The sequence below is a fragment of the Suillus paluster genome (assembly GCF_016628075.1).
Source record: "Suillus paluster strain FC165 chromosome Unknown EDB91scaffold_39, whole genome shotgun sequence".
Lineage (NCBI taxonomy): Eukaryota > Fungi > Basidiomycota > Agaricomycetes > Boletales > Suillaceae > Suillus > Suillus paluster.
The window spans coordinates 93,325-113,759 of record NW_024537599.1 but is presented as its reverse complement, the minus strand read 5'-3'; the positions used below and the strand labels follow the sequence as shown (position 1 = coordinate 113,759).

Here is a 20,435-nt window from a genome sequence, read left to right as displayed (position 1 = left end):
ATGGCCCAACCTGAAGTCAATGCCCCCCCTCAGGCTAAGCTCCCCCATGCCCAGTGGAGTGATGGCGAGATCACTGCCCTCGTGAATTATCTATACGAGCATCACTCAGATGCTGAAGGGGCAGGCAACTTCAAGCCACAGGTTTATGCTGCTGCTGGAAATGCCATCAACATTGATGAAGCTCTCCAACTCACTTGGATGGGTCTGCCAAAGACAGAAAAATCAACTAGAAACAAGTGGACATGGGTACATCAGTTATAATCAGTTCTAATCAGATTGTGAGCTGATGAGAGACCTTCTAGCTCAAAAATATCTACTATGCTATTGAGAAGTACCGCAACCAGACAGGGGTCCATTGGGACAATGAGAATGGGGCTGGGATTGAAGGACCTGCGGTGGCAGTTGTATGGATGTTATATCTCAAGGTATTTTTACTTTTTCTTATTTATTCAATAGCTAACATCTTGCTAGTCAAATCAATCCATGCATCCATTCCGCAACAAAGGATGGGAGCATTACAAGAAAATGCAGGCTATCATACCATTGGGTGGCGCTAGAGGGCGGCATGTTTTCCATCCGGGTGGCGCTGCTCCACCTACCACCAACACTGACAGTGAGCTTGGGGGGCCAACATCTGAGGATGCTGCTCGCCCTACTGGCGCTGTAGCTGGCCCATCAGGCACTACCACCATCACCACTTCCATTGCTGCGCATTCCACCACCACGCATTCTACCACTGCTAGCTCTAATGCTGGCAAGTGCCCATATTCAGAAGCACTGTCGGAGATGGAGACGGCATCATTTGGCTCAACACACGTGTCATCCATGCAACCTCCCTCCACCACCTTGGTGTCAGCCCCCCCGTCCAAGAAAGCACGGACACCAGCAGGGTCCCAGCATAGCCATGCCACGAAGATCAGTAGTGCTTTGAAGGCAGCAAAGATTACACTGGCAGCTGCTGTGGTGGGGATGCAAGGCACCATCAACCGGCTCACTGATGTCTTCAAATGGTTTGTCAAAGGAGGGCCTGACGGCGCGCAAGGTAGTGATGACTTAGTGACACAAGCCATCTGCGTCTTAGAAGGGGAGGACTCTGATATACCACCAGACCAGCAGGCTGTGCTGATTGCTATCCTTGGCTTGAAGGGTAACGAACATTATCTGAAGTTTTACGTGAACCTCCGGGACAAGCGCGGGAGGCGTGCATTTGTGGCAAAGCTAATTAACCAGCCAGTTGATGCAGGGGCTGATGCAGGGATGCGTGGTGCTGATGATCCTGAAATGATGGGCTGAGTTGCCCTGATTGTTGTTTGTTCTTTCAATCATGCTGTTGCTGCATCACTACTTTGTACAATACCAAATATTTGTCATGCATATCAATCATCCATTTGATCCGTTGAATTGAAGTAGACTACATATCACTTGTCATTGTCAGCGGCATCCTCATTATCCTCCTCCGCGACATCAAGCCCTTCTAAACCCTGTTCCAGTACAATGCACTGATACTGTGCCCACATCACCGCTGCAATCCGATCATGCATCGCAGCTCCTTGACGAAATTCAAGCTCGTTGTCCTCTTCAACAGCTGCCGCATCACCTTCAGCAATCACATCAGCGCCAAGACCATCCTCCGAAAATCTTTCTTCTTCGTCTTCATCATCAGCGGGAGGATCACCCTCGCTAGGGTCATGTATGAGGATGAAATTGTGTATAGCATATAGTGCGGCGGGAATTTGGGCCTGTACCTCCATAGAATATGCGGGTGACAGAAGTAGTATCCGAAAATGTTGCTTGAGAATGCCAAAGATGCGCTCAACAATGTTTCATGCTGATGCATGACGCAAATTAAACAATTCCTCTTTATTTGAGGGCCTATAAAACTTAGCATGAGGTCTATGAATCAAGTAAGAACTCACTGTATGTTTGTGCGACCCTATTCGGCAAGGTGATAATGCACACTTCAGTTGGGCACAAGTAGCCCAGGATGTAGAGGATATCCTGCATCTGCCAGGAAATATTTCCCTGGGGGAGTGAAAAAGTTGACAGAGCACCAGCCCATGAGCGCGTACATGAAGTTAAGGTCGAAATCACACACAAAGAGGCAGTTCTGGGATACAAAGCCCTTCCGATTACAATATATGGGATGTTTGACTGTAGGTGTGACATGGATGTGACTACTGTCAAGCGCCCCAATAGCATCCTTAAAAAAAGGCCACCATTTGGGGTTCTTCTGGATTTTGCGAGGGACTGAACCATCCAGAAAGCGTACATATTTTGGATAGAATGGCTGGGACGTGAAAATGATAAGCATCTTGCAGAAATAACTATGTACTATCAAATACTGCCCCCTAAAAATAAAAACAACAACTCACTGTGAAATCGTTTCATTCGAGCATTGGAATCTCTCTGTGACGTGCCTGATCAAAAGGCCAGTCACAGAGGTGTAGAGAAAAATCCCAAGCTGTTCCTCGAGGGAGACAAACTTAGGGTTTGAATGGCCCATGGCCCGAAGCTCAGAGATAAGCTCCGTGAAAGCACTGGTGTGCATGCCAAGCTCACACCTGATGTGTTCTGGGTGACCAGTGAGCAACTCGATAACCCAGTCTTGCCTGGATAGAGCTGAAGTATGGTAAGGTTCCGGATCTTTGGGATATATGGACTGTAGTATACTATGCGTCGCAGCAACAACAATGCTGATTACCAGTACCATACATTTGAGTAGTCGGTCCCAGACCTCCGGTCGAGGATTCGTCACAAGCGGAGCTAAGCATTGACGATCTATTGTGAACCCTGGTTGAGGATCCATGACGAGGAATGTATCATACCTTCTAATCATTGATTGAGGATATCGATAAGCGGAGGCCAAATTCAAGCTCCGATTAATCCGGATCCTGATTCAGCCGAGACAATTTTTCAAATGTTGACCAGCATCGGATTTCCGAACTAGCTCTTGGCAAGTGGACGCTTGTCTTGAACAAGCGTTTAATCCACGCAGCTGTCTGGCCGACTCTTGCAGAGAAGTTAGCCCAGGAGTGGGGCATTCTCCATAGCTTGTTGTACGGGCGGGGTGCTTGTAGCAAGGATGTCGGGTGTAGCGCAACATGTAATGATGTTCTATATAATACATCTTGCTGTGCATCTCCTGTCGTGTAAGCCAGTTGGCGGACCCAAAGGGCTTGAGCTACCGCGCAAGTACTCGCCACTTTCATCTGGTCAACTTGTACAGGCACTAAAGATCCCGACGGTACATTCAAGCCAAAGTTTGATCAATGCCTGCCCCTCGTCCTCTTTGTGCCAGTACTGTGCTGTGTCTGCCGTCAGCGAAGGTTTCATCAGTACCTATCTATGATGGAGCGCACTGCACAGTACAGCCCCGATGTCAAGCCCTTATGGATTCGTAAGCTCGTTTATTGATCGCCTACTTTCAGCTACTTTCGACATACTTATCAGCAGTCTCTTCCCTTCTTACTCGACGAGATTTTCCCCTACTGCCACAAGCCTCCATGAAACACAAAGAAGAAGTTATATTCGACGTGACGATTGAAAGAACACAGAAGACATTGGATGAAGCCACGAACTTAAACTCAACGTCAGCTGCAAAGCTTGACATGTGGGACCACGCAGGTTCGTCGTCGTCACTCCATCCCAGTCGCTTAGTGTCGTATTCAGATTACTTTGTCCTCGCCTAGAGGACTTCATCGCCCAGACCGCCCAAGAAGTCGTATCAGCGCACGATTTCTACAACCAGAATGCTACAGCCTTCAAGTCATCATCTGACGCGATGGTTACGGACCTCTCAAAGAAGAATATGGGCGACTTTCTGGGTGAGGCAAAGAAGGTCATGGATGCCCTGGATTCTCTGCAACAGATCCACCCGTTTGTTGGTGGTGTGTTTCCTACTTGTTGGTGTGTTTCTACCTCGCTAATAGATAGCCTGTAGTGGCTATACTTGCTTTCAAGGCAGTCGTGAATCTTGAGCTAACGCGAAGAGAAAACGATCGTAGAGTTGGATTGATGATAGCTCAGGCATCTGATATGATGGTCATGCTTCTCCAGTTCGTCGGCTGATGCCAATCTAGGACGACTTTTACTGATTCGATTTACTGGTAGACTTAAGGACACCAAAGACCCTGCCATCGTAGGACCTCACGGTGAAATTCGGGGGCGACTCCAGCGTGTCACGGACGGCATCAAGAAAGATATTGAGGATTGCGGGAACGCCATCGACAAGTACTACAAGTCAAAATTCGTTGGTTAGTTTCCCCTCGAATGTTAGGTGTTTCATATTGAGAACCTCATTCCCAGTGAAATTCTTCAGATCATCCCATTGGGCGAGCGAATTTGTCAAAATTTGCAGCAGCTTTTCCCAGCGTACCCAGGACCTCCAGCTCGCCTTGAATATCAGGACGACCTTGAGAGTTGACATTGCGATCGATAAGCTGGAGAAGCTAATCCAGAGGCCAAGCGAACGCGAAGCGAAATTCGAGAAAGAAGTGCAAAGGCGCGGTGGAAGGGAGAAGTGTTTGGAGAGTGAAGACGCATTAGTGGAGCTACTGAAATTTGCTGAGCAACGGGAAGCACGTCCACAGAATAAAGCACGTCCCGATCCCGCCTCCAAAGATGCCAATAAGCCTACTTCCAAGACCACTTCGGCCAGCGGATCGGTTGTTGAGCAGTACCGCCTCGATGCCTCATTGCTTCACGAACTGCGTGCTCCTTTACGCAGCTTACTCGACGAAAACCGCGCTCTCTTCATGTTCAAGCTCGACACCCAGACATCTGACATCAAAGATGCTATCAAGGATTCCGAGGCGCGCATCATGTGGGCCTTCAACAGCAGATTCAGACGGGTCAAGGATCCAGTAAGGAGCAGTAAACTTAGCCTCATGCATTACTAACTTGGTCGATTTCACCAGCACCTCCGATATATCTGGAAGGAGATGGTAAGTGTTTGTGCAGGCGTTAACAAGGTGCATACTTATCATCACCAAGAAATGGACAACAAGTGTCAAGACACTATACTTCATCGCAGAACTCCACGACTATTACGTCAATCGGTTCTCCCGCCTCCGTCACGATGCTCCGCCCGCACAAGAGACCTCGGAGGCTTCATCTTTGATCCTGCGAGTCCCATCCCCAACACCTACTGTCTCTGTCGCCTCGGATTCAGAAGGAGAAGATCGCGATCTTCAAGCAGTCGATTCTGCATATCGCGAGCTTCCTACAGTTGATCTTGCAGACAAGTGGTGCCTGAAATACTTGTCTGTTTTCTACGTTCCGAGTCTATCGGAAGGCTTCGATGGCGATGCGAATGGTTTGGTCAGCATAAGGGAAGTGAACTCCTTTACTTCCACGACGCCTTCGGGTTGGAGTCTTCCACAAACGCTTGCGTACTGGGCAGCAGGTGAGCATTATTATCATCAGGTTGAGTCCGCAGTGTTGACGTCAGGGAAGGGTGGAGAGTGGATAGCCAATATTACCACGCACGGATTGAACAGGTCTTGAATAGCATGGTTTATGTGCATGCAGATGCACTTCCGGAAAACCGGAGGTGTATCGCCACATACTTGAATTCATATGTTATCGATGGTCTGTCGCTCTGCTCACCTTTGGGTGGGGGGATTGACATTGTAGACAGGCATCAAACGACTCGTCCGTTCTATTGCAGACCTTGGATCAGAGGATTCGGACTTGGATCTTACGCAATTGGCTGCTCAGCGTCGCACGGCTCAGGAAGAGATATTGGCGGATAAACTTAACATCGTGAAGTATGAAATTGACTCTAGGGACACTATCAAACTTTTTGGATCTGGTCGCATCGAAAATGTGAGTTGTTTGCTCAGTGCTTGTGCTGGATGCTCACATGAATACTTGTTCAGTTCTTGCTGCCTTTGCTTTACCTCATCATCAGGAGGCATTTACAGATCATGAGACTCGCCAGCACAGTAATTCTGGTTGAGAGAGAACTCGAGTCTGCAACTCAAACGATAGAAAATATTCTGGGAGGGGTGACTCTGCGTGTGGAGCAACTGGCAGGTGCGCTTCCGAGTTGCATCGTGATGAGCTACTGAAATATCCTTCCACGTCGTAGAATCATTTCGCCAGCTGGGAAACGATCCGAAGGTGAGATTCACTTGGTATGCGCATGGATTGGTGCGTGGAGACAGCAACATTACATTGGTCATGGGTCTCACACTTCGCAACAGTACAACTTCTGGTACAGCCCAGAACTAACCACGGACGACACCGAATACTGGGAAACCCACAATTATGGACTTGATGAGACTGAGTTCGACATTGATGCGACAGCATTGAAGCTCGGTCCCTTCAGTCTGGCAGAGAAAGATGAAGCGTTGGAAACGCCTGTGAAGCTCACTGCAACTAGTCCCGGTCAGCAGCCTGAAGACACCAAGGACGAGTATATCCGTTTGTGGTGCATGAATGAACTCCACAATGCGCGAAACTTCTACCCTTATGAAATCACGCCTTATCTATCGTCCGAGGAAAAACAAAGGTTCAATTCCCTGTGCGACGAGCTGCCTCCTTCAGATGTGCAGCGCTGGAATTCATTAGCTGAACTCCATGTGCGCAGACGATTGTTCGAGTAAGTCCAGCTTTCGTTAGCTATTCTTCTCTAACCATTTGTTTGTTTCCGGGGTTCAGGTGTTCCTGCGATGCATGTCATTGCCTTGTCACTGACGTTCTTCACCGTTGTATAGACTGCGATTCCAGTGAGTGTGATGAAGACAACCCTCACGTGCGAAACGACTGATCATCTTGCATATATAGATCAATATGATTTATGTGCAGAATGTGAATCTCTACCGGTTTCGGAACATAAATACCCATCCGACCACAAGTCGACGCACAACATGCTTGTTTTCCGCATGCCGCTACCGCATGGTCGCTACAAGCGAGTCCAGTGGTATGCTAGGAATTATTTGTCTACTTGTATGCCCAATGCACCACCACCAGAAGGGCCGTCGACTGCGCAAGAAGACGAATGCCGGATACAATCAAATGGAACAGAACTTCCGCCTTCGACAGAGGCCACTCAAACGGATGTGGCTTGCGCCCCCCTCGATTCGCCGGCAGACGACGAGGAGTTAAGCGGAAACTCAGGAGCGGCATCCGGGGGGATAGTTGAAGTTGAAACCTCAGTTGCGGATGGGGATGCTTATACTTGTGCTGAATGTGGCGTTAAGATGAAGGGCATCTTTTATGTATGCCTTACCTGTGGAGGTCAGATTTCTATTCCTCTAAGGGAGCACGAAGCTTGATAACCATTACAGAAATCCAGACCGCCATTGCCTTATGTGGCGACTGTGCGTTTCGCGATGTATTCAATGTGGTCACAGCGCACCACCCTCACAAACACTGGCTGGTCAAGATTAAAGACAAGGTTCAAGACGCAGGTGGAGCATCAGACGAACCTCCCGATGACTCGGACGAGACAAGTTCGCTTTCCTTACGAGTCGACAAGCTGGCTGCAATGGTGGAATCTCGCTTTGCTGAGCAGGATCGCCGCCTTGATGCACTTATCACGCAGGTTGATCTACTCGTGCACAGTCTAGCTGGATCGACGGGAAAAGCACAGCTTCCCTTGGAGTCTGTCTCGGTTTGATTGGTTCGTAAATTGGCAGGCTGTCATTCTGATTCTCGTGTATGGTGTAGATGAACGCTAACTTGTAATGTCCCTCACATAAGTGTAAGGCTTGCTATGGGTTCGAAGGGGAATTGTAACGAAACGAAGTGGATAAGAGACGAGCGAGAAGGTAATCGAGAAGAGTAGGAATAACGTGTAATACGACGACTTTTGTACGAGGCTTTTCGGTCGTGCTTGGAGCGGGGAATCAGCGTCTAGGATTCTGCTGTAGGTATGAGTGTACATGGGTGGTATATATACGTTTTCAAGTGGTTGACTAGGCCGGAATCGGCGTGAAGAGCATATGGTGCAGTGAAAGTACTCTGTCAAAGAAAGGGATAGTGAAGTGTGAGCAGTAGGTAAGATAACGAGAAAGAGATGAAAGGAGGTATAGGGTAATGTATCCACGTAACTCGGATGCGAAGAGTAAAGCTCTTCGCGTCGGTTGAGTTACGTGGTCGTGCTAATCGTGTCTCCATCTGAAGGCTTGGTCGGCGCGCAGAATGGAATCCTTACATAAGCAAATGGTGAAATAACGATGTCCATTAATATTGCTACGAATTACGGAGTGTTATCTCCAGCCTTGCATGTAGCGTGCCATCGCAGTCTGTACACAGATCGCTACAACAACAGTCAATTCAATTCAGTGAAGGAGAATAGTCACAAAATATGTTGGTTGGTAAAATAACCGCTCCAAACACATCCACATGTAGCACGGATCGAGCTGAGGAAGCGAAATACTTGCTCGTCATACGTCGCCCAATCCTTCAACGGCCACGAATAGTCGGTGTAAGGCTTTCCAACTACATCACTGTATCTTGTATTACAACCAGGACTGTGTAGCCAACAGGGCAGCAGATAGAATCATACATCCATCAGTACCTTGATTTCGGATGAGTCGATGCAGATTCAAACCTACCCATCTGGCACAACAGTCTCTAGGAATTCCGGACATGTCAATTTCAAACCTTAACATGGAGTTTCACAGTCTGAATTCCCTTTCCCTCCGTGAGCCTCTATCAGAAGTACTGTTTTTAGACACACTGGAAAGCTAGGCAAGGAAAGACCAAACACGACGTGCCATTGCCACTCAGGACCCAGATAAAAGCGAAGGTGCCATAGACATCCTGCAGGGATTGGCGTCATCACATTGACGTGAGGAAAACCCGAGAGACATGGACCACACGTCTCATGCAGCATATTCAGTCTACTTGCTGTGTAATGCGCAAATGTTTCTGGAACATCCTGATGCAGAAAGAAGCAATGAACTGGTTGCGATCTGGTTTACCGCCTTCACCCACCTGAACCTCATCTGGCGGGCAGCCCAAAAAGTGTTTCAAAGACTCATCCTTGACTGATAAATGCGTCATACATCAATAAATGTACTCACCAAGTCGGCGCTTACCATCAATACTTCCAAAATTCAGCTGCGTAAAAAATACATGGTTGCTGGTTTCCATATATGCAAGGCGCAACTCAGGAAGAACAAGCAGACGAAAATTTGGAAATCAATCCAGAAAGGGCCGACAAAATTTCTCGCCGATCACTCACAACTGCCCAATCTTGATATTAAGCGTTTGCAGGAGGTGGAAGAACTGTGCAGCTGCGAGAGCAGTGGTGCAGGCATTGGCAGTTGAGGCAACAGAGGAAGAGGTATCACCAGGAGCAGAGACAAGATCACAGGATACGAGGTAGAACAGTGGTACGTTCCCGCTTGGTTGATAGAAGGAGAATACTACGAATGGTGGTCTGCATTGGATGAAATCTGCTGTCAATGCGGACATAGAAAGTTGTTGTATGAGGGAGGTGCATTAGCAACGGACTTGCTATCAAAGGTTTCGGACTCAGTGGTCATGATGATGGAGCAAGAAAGATCCTTCGACAAGGAAATGGGGGCATCGTGCCAAGCATTGCAAAATAACAATCAGGATAGGAGCACCCGGCTCGAAGACCCGACGAAGGAAAGAAAAATGAAATGCACGAAACAACATGGCAGACAAAGAACCTCACATATCAATCACTTACCTTTCGCACCCCACAATGAAAGACAATGACACACGTGTCAATTAGGTGATCCTGTGCAAGAACCATTCTATTTCAACAGAGCATATGGTATTATATAGTTGTTCCTCCGAATGAAGACCATTGAGAATGGTAAATATAGATAATAGTACTCCTACTACCAGTCATATTGGAAACAATAAACTTGTCGTTCACAAATGACATTTCTTCGTGTGAAAGTCCCAACTCCACTCGGGTTTACAGTCAGCGGCAGCAAAGACATACTGAGGACATCTGGGAAATGGAATTTTCCGAGTCTGTCCTGAGTGCGGATCCGTCCGGTTCACGACATCATAACTTTGATGCGCCGTTGGTTATCTTTATCTCTTGCTTTCAACCAACCACTACCACCACCATGCCTTTGCACGCCCACCCGATATGTGTTCTCTCAATCTCTATGCTACCTGTAAGTTTCTAACATGGCTTGTATCTTACAAATACTAACTACTATATTCCACAGCATGTCATTCGTTTCTCAATGTTTATGTGGTTCTCAAGCTACTTGATAACGTCGGTAAGTCTATTTCTATGTGCCCGCCAGATGAATATTGTTGATATCCTTCCACCTCGCAGGGTGCACCATCATGGGAAGCTGTTCTCAATGCTCGATTGGCTCAACCACAGCTTGATTTTATACACTCGTGCAATAACTGCAAAGAGGAGGTTCCTTGGTGACGGTGCAAGACAAACGAGAACAGAAACAAGGGCCATTGGATGGCAGTGGTAAGTGCTATCTTTTCTTGGACTTATTCACTGAACTGACTCCATCACCAAAGTGCAAGAAATTTGCTGGCAAGCAGCAAGTGCCATGTAATTTCTTTCACTGGGCATGAGGTTCAACCAGTCCCTCTAGCTCCCCCACCCTGGGCTCAGCTCAGTTAGCCCCAACTGCTGTTGTCCAGCCTGCTGCCTTGAGCAACACCACATTGCTCCTTATGTGCCCTGCCCTGGTGTGCAAGAAGTGTCCCCATGCACATTGTGATAATGCTGCATGCCAAACACATTGCGGCCTGTTGGGTGGTTGTTCTGTCAAAGGACATACCACTGCTGTTGTGTTAGATCCATCGTTGGCGCTTCGAACACTTCATCAGCCTCAAACATGTCTGCCTATGCCCCCACCCCCACCTTCCCAGCCAGCATTGATTCTTGATGCTGCACCTTCTGACTTGGACGTCCGTCTGTCCCCACCCTTGGATGTCTGTTTGTCCCCCACCCTTGGCCTCTTTATTGAAAGTTCCTGAGCCTCCTGCACGAGTCCAGAAGGGCAAGGGTCAGGCTGTTGAGCTGCCAGATGCTAGTGAACCTGTGGTGCAGTTGTTGTCGAAGAATATGTGGTTGGGCTTGACAGCATCTTTGCCTGCATAGACTTCTTTGATGAATTGCTGCAGATAACCATGAGAGTTGAAGAAATGGTCATAGAATGATGATACATACCTTGACACTGGCTACTCCCTCCGCTCCAAAGAAGGTCCTTCAAGCAATAATCATACCACACAGAGCAACAATTAACTGCTCATTGTGTGTGCGCCGGCAGCCAAGGACTGCCTTGAACTTCTTCCTTCCAGGTCTATCCTGGGATGAACTGGTAGCAGGAAGTGCTCTCCTGGTGTTCTCATCGAACTCATACTCTTCTTCATATGGTGGATCATCTGTGTGAGATGTGTTGGTGGCAATGGTAGTTCTGGCACGAGTGAGGCACTCCTGAAGCTGGAATCTGGATTGACTGCGCAGCTTGTGAGTATCCTCGACTTGACAATGTTCTGGTATTGAGCAAGTGCATCGGCCATGTACAACAGGCAGGTCACAGCTGATGATCATGCACTTGTCATTTTGACCAGAGTGTAGAGGACAAAAGTGATGGTGGTTGTTAGACAGCGGGACGTGGCAGTTATAAACTGCACAGCATGGATGGCCGACAGTGACACCGTCGACAATGACAACAGACACTTTATGTGTGACTGTATATATCTTACCCGTTAGTCCCATGTAGCCTCAAAACTATGACACTCACTGACACCTTGCTCATCTTCATACATGCTTGTGCATCTATTGCAGTAGTGGCGACGGACCTGCTCATAGCCATAGAGCTAAATGCAGTGGTTCCTTGTGATCATGACCTCTGTGAATCGGTCCCACTGTTCACCAGTGTGGGGAGTAATGAGGGTGCTCATGCGATGCTCACAGTCCTCCAGCAGTGAAGTGATTACATAGCCGTCCCAAACATGCTCAACAGAGAGTGCAAACTTGACTTTATAGTCTGCAGGTGCCTGCTTACCACGCAAGAGGCAAAGGTTATACAACTTTGTGCAGTTCGTAGCTGAAGTCCTGGGTGCAACCAAGATTTATAGTCAGATGGGAGAGATCAAGAGCATGATATATAGCATACCACGAGAAATCCATTCCAGTCCTAAAGAGCTTGATTACACTCTTCTCAATGAACACACTATCCACAGCCTGAACACTATCTGATTGATGCTCATAATAGGTGTGCTCTCCTTTAAACACACTGTAATTGTGGTGGTAATCGATTCCACAAGCTAGTCAACCTTGTCAACAACAAAAATAACGACTCAAAGCAAGAGTGCAGCTTACTTTGACAGTAGAGATGGATGGATTTTGCAATGCATGGTCCTTTTGTCAGTGTGAACAACACCACATAGGTTTGAGCAGCCTTCTTGAGAGTCATGCCCTTTGCATGACATTGGCAGTTGGGATGAAGGCACAAGTGGCTAGGAGGATAGAGCAGATACTCAGCTGGGACCATCCCATCATTAGATGAAGAAACAGAGGTGACAACACAATCAAATGAACTTACCTACACCCCTTTGAGTGCCATGTGTCTCCCATAGCCGTCCCACATCGACAGTGATCCCTCCACTCCAGATGACATCCTTGAGGAGGGACCATGCATCATTGACTTCAGCTGGAGAGATTGAATGGCCTGCACTAAGAAACGTGGTGACTGCAGGTGAAACACACCAAAAATGCGAAAATGCATGTTTGGAGGTTTTGGTCTATGTACAAGGCCCCTGTGGATATCCTGTGGTACCAAGTTGATTAAAATGCTCTAAGTATACCTAGAAATTGTCTTCATGCCATCCTGGAGCTGCATTCCTGCAGGAAATGTTTTCCCAGGGAGTGAACCATCAGGAGAGGGTGGTCAAACAGCACCAAAGGGGCTTCACCTGCTGTCATGAGCTGCTGATACATTGTTCATAATGTTTAACTGATGCTGGGGACAGTATTTGCAACTACATATAGCTAGAAACTCAAAAATTCGAACCAATTTTGTATTTCATGCATCTATGCTATACATGTCAATGTTGGGAGCTCCAGGGGGTAAAACAAGCGGTGGAATGAGTTGGTATACACTCCTAAACATGTTCTACACCTTCCAGAACACCCTCCCATCATAGGAGCAAAAATGCGAGCATGTTTTGCCATATTGTAACCAGACACAGCAATTACAGACCTGGAGGAGGCATGTGGACAAAAATACACCAAAAAAGCGGTCTATTATATTATAATATACATATATAACATAAACTACTACTTAGATACAAGGGATGAGTGATTGTGGTGTAGTGGAGACAGAAATGACATGGGGAGGTTGATATTTTGGACAGTTACCAAAATGGGTGATATGTTAGGTGTTGTGAAGAAATTCCCACGGTGAGTGGTCAAAATTGCGAATTTAATATGGAATGTGGTAACTGTGTAGATCCCCCTGATGAAATCTGTTGTAATGATCTACAGATGCCTGAAATTGCATAATCATGCTTTGTGGTAATGTCCCTGACTGTGGGGTGACTTATGAAATTGTGGGGAACTGTCATATACCGGATCTGAGCACCTCCAATACCACCCATGAACATCCCCACCCCTGGTCCGACCCCCTGTTTCCCCGTCCGCTTCATTCCTCCTTCCCCGACAATGCACGAAGTGCATCTCAGCAGGATTAGCCCTGCTACCTCCACCCAACTCCATTCCGCTTTTCCGACATTACCCCTATGTCCTCTGACCCCATACCCCTTCCATCCGACCCTATCTGGGGTTCCGCTCCTCCACCCTATTGGTCTGCCCGACCCTACTCCTACTCCCTCCGCTTTTCCGACCCGTTCAGTTCCTTCGGTTCTGCTTGTGTTGTCCCACCCGACTATTAATCCGTCCGACCGCCTCACCGGTCCACCCCTAGACTAGGAACCACTCAACTGGTCCTATCCCCATTTAGTATCATAGTTCCGCTTTTCGGGTACCGTTCCTCCGTTCCTCCGTTCCTCCGTTCCTCCGTTCCTCCGTTCCTCCGTTCCTCCGTTCCTCCGTTCCTCCGTTCCTCCGTTCCTCCGTTCCTCCGTTCCTCCGTTCCTCCGTTCCTCCGTTCCTCCGTTCCTCCGTTCCTCCGTTCCTCCGTTCCTCCCGTGCGTCAGAACTAGACCCTGCACTCTTGCATCCGTCCCCTCCATTCCGCTCTGCTTTGGACTTCGTCCAAGCACTTCCTTCCGCTCCGCTTCTACTGTTGGTTCTGACCGCAGTAGTCTCCCATCTCCCTCCTGTTGGGCGGAACAACCCCCGCCCGACTTTCCCGTGCTCACCTAGTAGTCCATCAGTCCTCCTTCAGAGGACCCCTGTTCTGATGTCCTGTCGGAACCCATAGAATTTGTGTCGGACTACATTCCCAGCGTACAAGCTGAAGCCAAGCCCCTCAGAATCCACTTTACCCCTGAGCACGGTCTTAATAGGAATGATAAATTAAGGAGAAATTACCACAGGTGCCTGAAATTTCGAAATCTGCTGTGTGGTAATGCCCCTGACTGTGAGGTGACTTATAAGAATGACCTAATTTTCCCACAGTCCGATGTTTTGATAAAATATGTAGTACTACTTGGGGAGGGAATGTATGTTGCATTTTCTGAGCAATTGCATGTGGTAATGCCCCTGACTATGAGGTGACTTGTAAGAATGACCAAAATAGACTATGTGTTCATAATTTTCCCACGGTCTGATGTCTTGATAAAATGTGTACTACTACTTGGGGTGGGAATGTATGTTGTATTATCTAAGCAATTGCATGTGATTTCAGCAAGTTATAAGCAATACAAAAAATCATTGTTGGGCTTGTCTTTTAGACCACAAGTGAGTTGCTGTGGTCTTTAACTAACGTGTGGTCTTTCCCACTAGCATGTGGTCTTCCCTATTAGATGAATATTACACCTATGGTCTTTCCCACTGAGCATGTGGTCTTCCCTATTGGATGCATATTACACCTATGGTCTTCCCATTAAGCATGCGGTCTTCCCTATTAGATGAATATTGTGCCCATGGTCTTTCCCATTAAGCATGTGGTCTTCCCTATTAGATGATTATTACACCCGTGGTCTTTCCCATTAAGCATATGGTCTTCCCTGTTTATTGTTTTTGCAAAAAGCTTATATCTTTCCCAAATGATAGTAAATTGATAAAATACAACCAGGTGCGGACCTACCCTGACTAGGACCATGACTTTTATCAAGGATAATGTTTTTTTTTTTTTTGAAAACAAGCCTGACAACAATTTTTGTTATGGCCATATCTCACCTTCATGTCAAAATTTTGATAAGGTATGATCACATATAGACTCGCCTTAATGCATACTACAACTTTCATTAAGAGGTTCAATTAAAATAATGACTATTCATTTTTTCCATATACCCACCAGATATATTGTTCAATTATATATAAGAAGATTTATTAGGTTTATGGAGGGGTGCAGGAGGCAGGGTGCAGGGCATAGATGCGATACATATAGTGGGTAATTTTCAAAGAAAATGGTATTTGAGGACCCCAGACACCCCTGCATTATATGGAATTCAAGTGGTCCAAATCATCCTATGGTCCTCCCATAACATATTCCCAATGGTCTTTAGTTCATGTATGGTACATGGTCTTTTGGTCCACAAGCACAACAGGGAAAGACCACAAAACATCGGGTAGACCAGCAGAAAAGCACCTCTCAGGTGAAAACCTCTATAGGTATAAATCAACCTAAGAGGTGTCTGAAATGGGGTGACCAAAGTGTCACTTGTCGACTGGCAAGTGTCCACAGACTACTCGATGTGCTCCGATGTTTCATGGCTCACCGCGATATGATTGCATCATCTTGCAGACTGACACCGGCGTCATCTTTGGCAAATTAATGTTGATCTTCACCTGCACAGTAGGGGATGTTCAATATCCTGTCATGCTCATTCTCCCGTATGATCGACCAGTTGACGTTCATTCACGAAAGGACAAAGTCTTTCAGTTTTGGCGCATTAAGAGAAAGCCTAGGGCTTCTGCAGAGTTTTTCTCAGTTCACTCAATTGTTTGGGGTTGTATGATAGTAGAGGATGCCAGCAGACCTGACGAGTTTTTAGTTGTTGACACTGTTGATACAGATATGTTCCTTTGAATGCAGGACATCTGCAGCCAGTGATTAAATTGGACTCTTACTTCTGACTCCCTTATTTCCCTGGACCTGCCTTCGACTATTAGCAACTTCAGGCCTCATTATTAGGGCAACTTGATTCATTTCTTATTACTATTATGGTTTTCTTCTATCTCATGATGCACAGTCTAAGCGCCTGTTACTAACTCATTGATTCAGAATCAGAGGGTCCATACCCGCCTCATGTCAGGTAATACCCAATATCCATGCTCGGGATTCAGTCAAGGACCTGATGAACGTTACCAGATCTTTAATTGTGCACTTCGAGCATCGAGAAGCGCTGTCGGCCCTTAGCAAATCGCTGAGTGCAAGGCAGAGACCGTCAGCAAGTTGAATGCAGACTTTGCAAAGCCTAGACCATGGTTTGGTTGGAAGAAGGATGGTCTGAGCGTTACCCTCAATTTGGGCAACATTATTCAGACATATGAGGAACTTGACAGGCGATTGGTTGAGGCGCGTAGAGGAGAGGTTTGCAGGTGTGGGTATTCTGGTATTCAACACCAAATATGGTGCACATATAGTCACTTTAAAACATGTTTCTGGCTGACCCGATGGTTGTAGACTCTGATATGCATACTTTGGAGACATCTATCATGCGTTCATTGTGCGACCAGATCTTTATGTCACCCATTCACTGGACGCTTGCCACTGGTTTCCCTGAGACCGCGACACACATCATCGACTTTGGTCCTGGTGGCCTGAATGGCATTGGGCCTCTCACAGCTCATAATCTTGAAGGTCATGGTGTGCATGTTGTCACGCTAGGTGATACTGTCTGCATTCCCAGCACTGAGAAAGCAGCAGAGATCATTGATTCAGATGGATTGAGGAAGGCTGGTATCCGGTACGTGTTGTTCAAGCCAGTGTGGGTACGACAATTCTGCTGGGTGCAGAAAGTGTTGGGTCTTGCTGCCTGCTGCTATACCTGCAAGGAGGTGCATTCGACCCTAGAGAGTTTCTGGACTAGAGCTAGGTAGTGCTCAGAGAGAAAAGTGAATCAAAAGAGCACTGCTCATGGTGGTGGCTCAAGAAGATTCATTGTTTACATAAGCAGTAAAAATGCGTACATAAACTAAGGAAAGTAAGTAAAAACCATCAATACAAGCCCAGAGTAACATAACTCCCTACACCGGGCTCGGTAGATGGTATCAGGCAGGTCGTCAATATTGCGAAGTCCAACCCTGATTTCCCTATCATTCTTCAATGGACAGGGGAATGGTTGCAGGCCCAGGCGCTGGAAATTCGGCTCGGGGTTGAGCTGGCTCAAGGGGTATTCTAATTTATGTATTTTGAATTATGCACGGTCCCTACGCTAATATAAATACCTCTAATGTTCTGAAACTGATGTTCAGATGTGTTTCAATGGATTGTCAATGTAATTATGTCAGCATTTAATCGTGTTTCTCACTAAGTTCGTTGATTGAGTTTACTGTTGCAACCAAGTTGCAACTTCTGAATCTTAGTCTGAAGCCAATTGGGACCACAACTCAAGCACAATTTGATGGATGTCAAGCAAGCACAGGTGAGTCTGGATTGCCACTTATTAGACTGCCTACTGTTAATAACTGTAACATGTTCATTGTTTAAATTGGACGCCTGGCCGACGCTGTGTGATCTCCCTTATTACGTTGAGAGCAGCTCTTGCTGATAATTTTACCCAACACCTTTCCTCTGAGAAGGAAATTTCAGGTGATTTACATTCCTCGCATGCTTTGAAACACCTTTTGATTCACTCTATGACATGATCTAAGGTCTTTGAATTTAAATTTCAATGCCGGCTCTTCAATACTTCTTGGCCATCAACACTAGACAGTGCCACACAGGTAAGTTGCCTCTGTTGTATTGTCATTCATCCACATGCTGATTTCAATTAAACGTCAAGGCTATTATTCACGATGTAATTTCCCTTGTGTTTTCTTTCATCGTGTTCGGTCCAAGTTGCATGGCCAAGATTGACTATAAATTTATGGTGGGTCCATCATTATTTTTCGCACCGTGTTTTACTTGACCATACAAGTTGTTGTGATGCCTCAGCATCCCATTGCGCACCATGATTTGGAGTCCGAGTCAGAGCATGATGATGCATCAGAATCGGACATACCGTCGTCGTTTGTGGTGGGGATCTCATCAACCACCACTCAGTCATCGGCTTCTGTGCAGGATGGAGACATGGAGGTAACAATGCTTTACTTCGCTCGCTCTGATTTAGTAACTCTAACTTCGTGCATCTCAAGATCATTCAGCGCCTGCAACTCGAAAAACAGTCTCTCCAGAATAACAATCAGACTCTGGGCGAGAAGAACAAAGTCTTAGTGTCCAATCAATGTAGACATTCAAGTGCACAAGTTCCTGACGAGCTGAAGGCCTTTGACATTGAAATCTCGACCTTTGCTCGCAAATACGGTGTTATTGCTGAGATGTTCCCACCCGAGCACCTGCATTCTCAGATTGCCTGTGCCAAACCCTTCGCCTGTCATCACATCTGCTAGTCGCTATGCAAGCAAGGGTGCCGAAGAACTTTGTCTTGTGACAGAGGTATATTCACTTCTACTGGATCACCTCCATCGTTTCGTACCTACTTCTCATTTTCAATCATTGGTATGTTATTTTATATATTTCATTATCCGACCAAACACTGATTGATATGTAATTTAAATATTGCAGCTAGAGCAGCATCTTCAAGGTGGATGCTCCAGTGAGATCGGCAAACTACGCTTGATGGCAGGGCGTATCTTTGGTCTGGATTTGTCATACTTCGACCTGAGTTTCATGAAGCAGGATACCATTCCTGAGATCCAGAAGATGCTTGGATCAGGTACTGCTGGTGGTCGCTCCTCACTGTCGAAGTTTCCGTGCATCCTTTTCACAAATCAAGAGATGGACCCCACAATGTCCACAGTTTTTGGTAACTGGGAACCACTTGCGAAGGTAATTTTATAAGCTTCACTCTGTTCTCATGCTAATGGATCTACATAGGTGATTAGGATTGTGATGTTCGGAAAGAATTCACTAGACATTTCTGGCTGGCCGCATGCTAAGTGCGATGCTTGAAAATGGGGCACAATGTCCTGTACTCCCGGTCTTCTTGCATGGGGTTGGGTCGCAGTGAGTTCTATTTCTGCTATGATTGGTCCTCTGGATCAGCACCTAACTATTATTCTTTAGTTGATCTTCATCCTTTCTCCTGACACTTCATTCACAAAAGCTGGAGTTGGTGCAAAGTCTTGGCTACCATATGCTGCCATGTTTACGGCCTACAAGCAGCTGTGGGTCACCCTTTGGGATCAGCCTCGTATTTGTGCAATCCGCAAAAAGATCGACACCCACGTCTGGCAATCATCCTCAACTTCCAATGTCACAATGTCCAATGCCAAAGGTGAAGATTTTACCTCTGATCTGATGTGTTTGGCCATCGCAAATGCAGGGCAGAAGGAATCCAACGACTTTCCTGGACCAACAACTACCAATGACAATCCTGTCAATGACATTCCTGGATCGGTCGCCCCCATCACACCCACAATCACTCCTTCAGCACCGGTCGTTGTTCCTTCAACACCAGTTGTTATTCCCTCAGCACCAGCCATCCTGGTGCTTGCCCCTGCAAATACTACCACTGCTCTCAATTCTGCAACCCTCTTGCCAGCTATTCCAGCCCCTGGGCCACCCATGGTGTCTGCAGGCGCGGCTGCTGCCACTGCAGCCTCTGAAGTCCCTGGACCTCCAGCGACCACTGTTGATTCAGAAGTTCCTGTAGTACCCAATGATGTACTGGTGGTAGCGGCAGCCCCATCTTCTGGTCATCGGGGCTGAGGAAGGAAGGCAGGGATGCTGGTGCCTGTATCTAGTGGACCAGCAGGTGAGCGGACCAGCTGACCAAGACGAACCCAGAAGAAGTAGTATTAAGGACCACCACCTACAGACTGCTAATTTACTTGGTCTCAATGATATTTGAATTAAATTGAAACCTGCCTGTATGTATTCCAACATTGTTGAGACCCGGTTAGGTTATTCAGATAAACCTTGAGATCTAGATCTCAAGGTACCACAAAATCAGCTTGGACAGTTGCAGCTGACGGTCAATATTGCAAACTTGGTTGAAAACCTGATTGGAATCACCATTGTGACACAAACTCAATATTGTAACGTGAATTGTAACATAAATGTAACATCACACTCTTTTATTGCAACCTATTGGAACCTCGGCTTGTCATTGGATCATTGCAACACATTACAAGGCGATGAAACCCGATTAGGAAATTTCTGACA

At 46.8% G+C, this 20,435-nt stretch overlaps 6 protein-coding genes across 6 annotated transcripts; 4 read left to right on the top strand and 2 right to left on the bottom strand.

Annotated features, from left to right (window-relative positions):
* EDB91DRAFT_1250039 (uncharacterized protein) lies at nucleotides 1–1,293 on the top strand (the record flags this gene model as incomplete). Its single annotated transcript, XM_041323176.1, has 3 exons — nucleotides 1–246; nucleotides 303–425; nucleotides 472–1,293. 3 exons carry the CDS (start codon nucleotides 1–3, stop codon nucleotides 1,291–1,293), a joined length of 1,191 nt encoding a protein of 396 aa, XP_041175601.1.
* Nucleotides 1,294–3,348: 2,055 nt separating this feature from the next.
* Nucleotides 3,349–7,624, top strand: EDB91DRAFT_1250037 (uncharacterized protein; the record flags this gene model as incomplete). The annotated part of the gene is made up of 16 exons (XM_041323175.1): nucleotides 3,349–3,397; nucleotides 3,451–3,624; nucleotides 3,690–3,887; nucleotides 3,941–4,055; nucleotides 4,111–4,253; nucleotides 4,306–4,862; nucleotides 4,917–4,943; nucleotides 4,993–5,404; nucleotides 5,455–5,589; nucleotides 5,639–5,826; nucleotides 5,880–6,036; nucleotides 6,092–6,153; nucleotides 6,207–6,604; nucleotides 6,664–6,731; nucleotides 6,790–7,242; nucleotides 7,293–7,624. The coding sequence occupies 16 exons, from the start codon at nucleotides 3,349–3,351 to the stop codon at nucleotides 7,622–7,624; spliced, it is 3,468 nt and encodes a 1,155-aa protein (XP_041175600.1).
* Nucleotides 7,625–8,847: 1,223 nt separating this feature from the next.
* On the bottom strand, nucleotides 8,848–9,500 carry EDB91DRAFT_1083376 (uncharacterized protein; the record flags this gene model as incomplete). The annotated part of the gene is made up of 4 exons (XM_041315621.1): nucleotides 8,848–8,999; nucleotides 9,051–9,094; nucleotides 9,197–9,394; nucleotides 9,469–9,500. 4 exons carry the CDS (start codon nucleotides 9,498–9,500, stop codon nucleotides 8,848–8,850), a joined length of 426 nt encoding a protein of 141 aa, XP_041175599.1.
* A 1,477-nt stretch (nucleotides 9,501–10,977) lies between these two features.
* Nucleotides 10,978–11,742, bottom strand: EDB91DRAFT_1083375 (uncharacterized protein; the record flags this gene model as incomplete). Its single annotated transcript, XM_041315620.1, has 4 exons — nucleotides 10,978–11,088; nucleotides 11,141–11,177; nucleotides 11,202–11,466; nucleotides 11,718–11,742. The coding sequence occupies 4 exons, from the start codon at nucleotides 11,740–11,742 to the stop codon at nucleotides 10,978–10,980; spliced, it is 438 nt and encodes a 145-aa protein (XP_041175598.1).
* Nucleotides 11,743–15,794: 4,052 nt separating this feature from the next.
* On the top strand, nucleotides 15,795–16,133 carry EDB91DRAFT_1055679 (uncharacterized protein; the record flags this gene model as incomplete). Its single annotated transcript, XM_041313946.1, has 1 exon — nucleotides 15,795–16,133. A coding segment is annotated over one exon (339 nt), but the record flags the coding sequence as incomplete, so codon positions are not given.
* Nucleotides 16,134–16,702: 569 nt separating this feature from the next.
* Nucleotides 16,703–19,979, top strand: EDB91DRAFT_1250033 (uncharacterized protein; the record flags this gene model as incomplete). The annotated part of the gene is made up of 4 exons (XM_041323174.1): nucleotides 16,703–17,013; nucleotides 18,617–18,767; nucleotides 18,834–19,097; nucleotides 19,335–19,979. The coding sequence occupies 4 exons, from the start codon at nucleotides 16,703–16,705 to the stop codon at nucleotides 19,977–19,979; spliced, it is 1,371 nt and encodes a 456-aa protein (XP_041175596.1).
* Nucleotides 19,980–20,435: the final 456 nt, after the last annotated feature.